General features: G+C 40.3%; 1 protein-coding gene across 1 annotated transcript in view; it reads left to right on the top strand.

The window, feature by feature from the left end:
- The first annotated feature begins 4,565 nt into the window (after positions 1–4,565).
- FGF12 (fibroblast growth factor 12) overlaps positions 4,566–5,578 on the top strand; it is a 514,802-nt gene continuing 513,789 nt past the window's right edge. The window contains exons 1-2 of the mRNA XM_006762004.2: positions 4,566–4,683; positions 4,833–4,975. Of these exons, the coding sequence (XP_006762067.1) occupies positions 4,963–4,975 (13 nt within the window). The 5' untranslated portion in view covers positions 4,566–4,683; positions 4,833–4,962. The remainder of the gene's footprint in view (positions 4,684–4,832; positions 4,976–5,578) is intronic.

The raw sequence follows: 5,578 nt of genomic DNA on the forward strand, positions 1-5,578 counted from the left end.
AGCCAGAAATACAACAATGAACAAATGGACCTGGTTTTTGTCTTTGTGGAGTTTATATTCTGGTGACAGCTTAGAACTGACAACCCAGTAGAGATGGTGAGTTAACCACTTCTTCTGTCCTACAGTGAATACTCATTTGTGGTGGTGAGTTGATCTTACTGTCATCACCAAAAGCAGTTCTCAATAGTCAACTGTTATTTTCTTTACAACAGATTATCCAATTATACAGCGTGAATAGTAAGGAAATAATTGGGCACAAAGAAAAGGTCACAAATTCCTTTCAATTTATATTTGTCACTTCTGGATAAACAGAGTGAGAATATGAAAAACCCCCAATATGGGCTTGTAATTGATTTGACATATTATTGAGACTCTTTAAGTTGTTAATTATAATGTAACACATTGTTGTTAGTTATTCCCACTTATTTATATTATTTTGTACATTCCAGTAGGAATCAAAGCTAGAGAATCTGAACATGCACACATAGCCAATCAATTATATGGGTTAACCAGAATTAGGCTGAGTGTCAGTGTTGGCATTGCTACTCTGATTCAACAGTATAGTAGAAATAACATGGCCATATAATTTATTGCTGTAAGTAGGACAGTTTTGATGATGAAAGGGGACACCCCAAATACAAGGGGTCTAATCCTACCTAATCTTGGCATTTTGAAATAACAAATTACTGGGCTACTAGTCTATTTTCCCATTTTAAGTTAATCATCAAGCAAGTTCATCATAACTAGGTCAAATGATTTCTTATTGACACTTTCATGAAGCAATTCAGCCCTTAAATCCTCTACCACTTTGGTGGTGGAGGTGGTTGGGGAATAAGCCTCTATCTTTTTTAACAAAGGAGGGAAGACTTTGAAGGCTTCCAGCCTCTAATTTTTAAAACCTACAGGCTGGCTTACTGCCCAGCCTTTTCTGTACTCCCACACCAACTGTGATGGTTTCTTTATTATACCTTACTATATATTTTAATATTATTTATGTTTCTATCACCTTTAATAAACTTTTATGCTTCTGTAAGGCAGAGGTCATGTTTTATTCATATGTAACCCCTCTGTGCCTCTGGTTGCTCATCTTCATCTTTAAAATACAGATAATAATAGCACTAACCTCATAGAATTTTATGAAGATAAAGTTAATTAAAACATTTGGAATCCTTATAATAGTGCCTGGCACATAGCTCTTAGTAGTGCTAGCTAAATATTATTATCATCATTACTTGTTATTATAGTACTTATAGTCAATGTCATCTACACAAAACATGTATGCTAAATATTATGATACATCAAACATTTATTATTGTTTCCTATATTCAGGACACTACAAAGATATATGATATGCCTTAACTGGTTTGGCTCAGTGGATAGAGCGTCAGCCTGCGGACTGAAGGATCCCAGGTTCGATTCTGGTCAAGGGTATGTACCTTGGTTGCGGGCACATCCCCAGTAGGGAGTGTGCAGGAGGCAGCTGATTAATGTTTTCTCTCATCAATGTTTCTAACTTTCTATCCCTCTCCCCTCCTCTCTGTGAAAAAATCAATAAAATATATTTTTTTAAAAAGATATAGAATACAGGAACCCAATTTTAGTAATGATGGAGAACAGGAGTGAGATGCACAATGATAATTATTGTACAAAATAGAAAGTAATAGGTGATGTAAGAGAGGTAAAGAGATAGCAATATTATTTTTAATAGGGAACATTTTCTGATTAAAAAGATCAGGGAAGATTGTAGGAGTTAGATTGTAATTTTAGTTGAATCTTGAATAAAATATAATATTTGGTTATGTAGACAATTGTTTTAGAGGTGAAGATATTACATGACTAGGTAAGTAAAGCTTTGTTTAGGATAATGACAAGTATTGTCTAGGAGTAAGTTTGGAAAAGACTTGAAAGATAGTCTGGAACTAGATAATGGAAAGGTCTTGAATGGCAGATCACAGATTTTATATTACAATATGATTCATTTTCTATTTAATAAAGCATCTGGGTTTTAAAAATTATGAATAAAAATCATGAACATTCACAAACTAGGAGGCTCTCCCTGTTCTTGTTCACTGTAGACAATGGGGAGGTGGTTACATAAGAAACCATCCCGGAGTAGCTGGAGCACCTCTGCCTGAGCGGCAGGATCCTCAGGTTCTGAGCCTGGTTCTGCTCCACTGTGTGACCTTTCTCAAGTCAAACATCCTCTCTGCCTCTCCATCTGTAAAAGAGTAAATATTAAGGGGGTATATAGATAGACTCTAAAAGTATCTCCTTTTCTAAAACTTTTGAGAGGAAAAGAGGGTTTAATGGAGTATAGTGTTAGGAGTAGAAGATATTTATCCCAATAAAATAGGATATTGTTGTGTTGTGTTTTTTTTTTTTTTGTGAGAAATCAGTCTAAGTAGTTGCTTTAATATAATTATTTTTTTAGACAGAAAATATTTGCACACTATTGAAAAGAAGATGAGGAAAAATAAGAACATAAAACCACCTATAATGCTGTCCCTAACACATCTACACACATTCTGCTCTGATAGTTTTTGTCAGTTGCCCCTTTCCAGGTCCAACCGTCACCTACCTAGTCCCCTTGTCTCTGTTCTCCTCTTCCTCACCTCTTAGTTGATAAATCTCTCTAATGTGTGTTTTGGGGTATATTTTTCTTTCTAACCATCCATCTTTCTGTTTTTCCTTTCTCTGATCATCTTTCTCTTCAGCCACCTGTCGTCATATATGTATATTAATTGTAATATTTTACTAGATTGTGAGAGTGAGAAGAAAAATATCAGATGAACTTCATTAAGAACAAGTTTAAGGAAATAATAGACTATTTCTTTTATTTTTTTAAAAAAATATTTTATTGATTTCAGAGAGAAAGGGACAGGGACAGGGAGACAGAAACATCAATGATGAGAGAGAATCATTGGTTGGCTGCCTCCTGCATGCCCCACACTGAGGATCGAGCCTGAAACCCAGGCATGTGCCCTGCCCGGAAATCGAACTGTGACCTCCTGGTCCATAGGTCTGTGCCCAACCACTGAGCAACACTGGCTGGGCTAGACTATTTCTTAAGGAACAACTCTACTCTCACTCTTAGACTACTTCCTAAACCTGTCAAAATTTAAAGAAATTCTGAGTTTTGTGATTTTTCCAAATATTTACTTTGGCATGCAGTATGAGAGCCCAAAAGTTAGTAGACCTTAGGTTGTGGCCTCTGTAATCCCACACTTCAGTGTTTTAATTCCTCAGTGCTGCATGGAGGTAGGCTTTGCTGAACCACAGCCGTTCATCAGGAACCCTCTACTAATAAATGTCCCAGTCTGGTTGAACTGTCATGATTAATATTTGTAATCAAGGCCTTCAGACACTGGAAAATCCCAGGATGCCTTCTGCATCACCAGAAAGCTGAATTGCAGTCAGCCTCAGGTTTCTTGTTGGGAGTACATTTTATTGTATTCCAATGTTTTGACAATTGGGATTAGAAGTCTACTATGGAGGGACCTTTGTGTAACCTGAGATGTGATTAATCTGCACATCTCTCTCCTTAGCCATTCCAGACAACAGAGTTTTCTAGATTTGTCTTTATGCCTGAGAATAAAACTATTATTCTCAAGGAGAGAATATTCTCTCAGGAGAATTTGGACTATTGAAAGAAAAAAAGTTAGTGAACACACATTTACTTCCTTACATATTTTGCAGGTAAACTAAATATAGTGTGGCTTTTAAAATACTCTGATATGGAAGTGGTACTTCAGGAATTTCTGGCTTTCCATCTTTTCCTATAGCCTTATACAGGAAAAGCACTCCTCCTCTGCACCTTCATAAAACGATGATATGTACAGTTTTAAAGTACTTATATCAATAAGGTGCCTCCCCACTTTTGGGGACTACTGCTTGGTTGATTGTTGGAAAAAAGCTAAAAAGAGCACCCGCCCTCTCTCCCCCCCAGTATTCTCAGTATCATTGCTTAGAGAACTTTCCAAGCCTTGGCGCCTATTCATGGGCGTTTGGGGATGGAGGCAAAGGGGATCTCAGGGAGGCAAGGAAATTCAAGTCTGAGCAGCAAAGAAGTGGGTGAATACTAAGCTTTGTTAGCTCCAGGGCTACTCCCATCCCACCCCCTAAAAAAACAAAACAAGAACAGGAATGCGGGAGAAATATGAATCCAGTGGGGGAAGTGGGTCCTGCAGGGGGAAAGCGTTCACCTGGAAAGTCACTGCAGCAGTAAGGAGAGAAACCCAAACGATGCCCCTCAAATAGGATTCCTAAATCCCCTTCTCTTCCTTCCTCCCCTTTCTGCCTGCTGAATCAAGCTGGACTCAGCTCGTGGACCATAGGTTTCTGTAATCCATCCTGGAAAAATCATATGAAACCAGGACACCATCCCAATCCAATCCATTTCTAGTTTGCAAAGGAAAATCCAGTCCGGCCTTTATTTTTTGCATTGCTTCCCTGGGCCCCAACGCTTCAGCTATTCGGTGGCGGGGATAACTAGGGAAGGTATTGGGGAGAGAAGCGAAGGGGGCGGGGAGCAGGAGGCGGTGAAAAGGGGAGGGAGGATGCCCTGCGCATGCGTGCCAGCGCCTATGCAAATCGTACATCCAGAAAGCAAAGTGGGATGATCTGTCACTACACCTGCAGCACCAAGCTCGGAGGACAGCTCCTGCTTGCAGCTTCCAGACCCAGGTAAAAATCATCTGAGCGGGCACCGTGCATGCATTTCAATGCCAGATGTGCGTTGCAGTCTATCCCTCATAGAGGCAATCTGCTGCTGCTGCTTAGTGTCCTTTGGTCGCTGATTGCAGCTTCAAGGTTTAAGAAATCCCATCTTTCAGGAAGCCTGAGGGAAAGGAAGGAAGTACGGGCGAAATCATCAGATTGGCTTCCCAGGTTTGGGAATCTGAAGCGGGCCCACATCTTCCGGCCAACTTCCATTGAACTTCCCAGCACTCGAAGGGGACCGAAATGGAGAGCAAAGGTATGTCTCTATCCCCTTCGGGGGACTTCCCGCTGCATGTGCGTGTGGCCAAGGCAGTCCTCCGCGAGGGGACTGCAGTGCTTGGGGAGCGAGCATCGTACTAGGTCGATAGGAGATGCTCTGTCCATTGCAGCAGCGGGGAATCCTGGCAGGAGGGCCACTTCTTCTTAATTCCCACAGCTCGGAAGACAGTGTTTAATACTCCGTCAGTTGCTTAGTGAAGTGTGACGAGTTGTTATTTATTATTTTGGGGGTGGGGGTGGGGAGAGTCTTTAGCTGGTGGGAGAGGAGAGATGTGTTGGTAAAGCAATTTCTTCTCTATGGAATCGATGAGCTCAAATAAATACAATTAATTTGCTTTAGTATTGCTGACAGGCATGTTTGTATCTGATATCCGATAATGCATTGCTATAAAAATGTTTGGGTTTCTCCACCCCCACCCCAGGAAGATGGTATTTTTGGGTGTGTATGACCACATCCTACTGCATTCTCAATATATATCAGCAGATAAATTGGGTCTATTTGAAACAGCGTGCGTTAGAACTGACCTCTAAGGAGAACAGTGTGCTGGGAGTACTGCTTGACTCCCAAACACGATGAAAA

This window comes from Myotis davidii, unplaced genomic scaffold (assembly GCF_000327345.1).
Source record: "Myotis davidii unplaced genomic scaffold, ASM32734v1 scaffold557, whole genome shotgun sequence".
NCBI lineage: Eukaryota > Metazoa > Chordata > Mammalia > Chiroptera > Vespertilionidae > Myotis > Myotis davidii.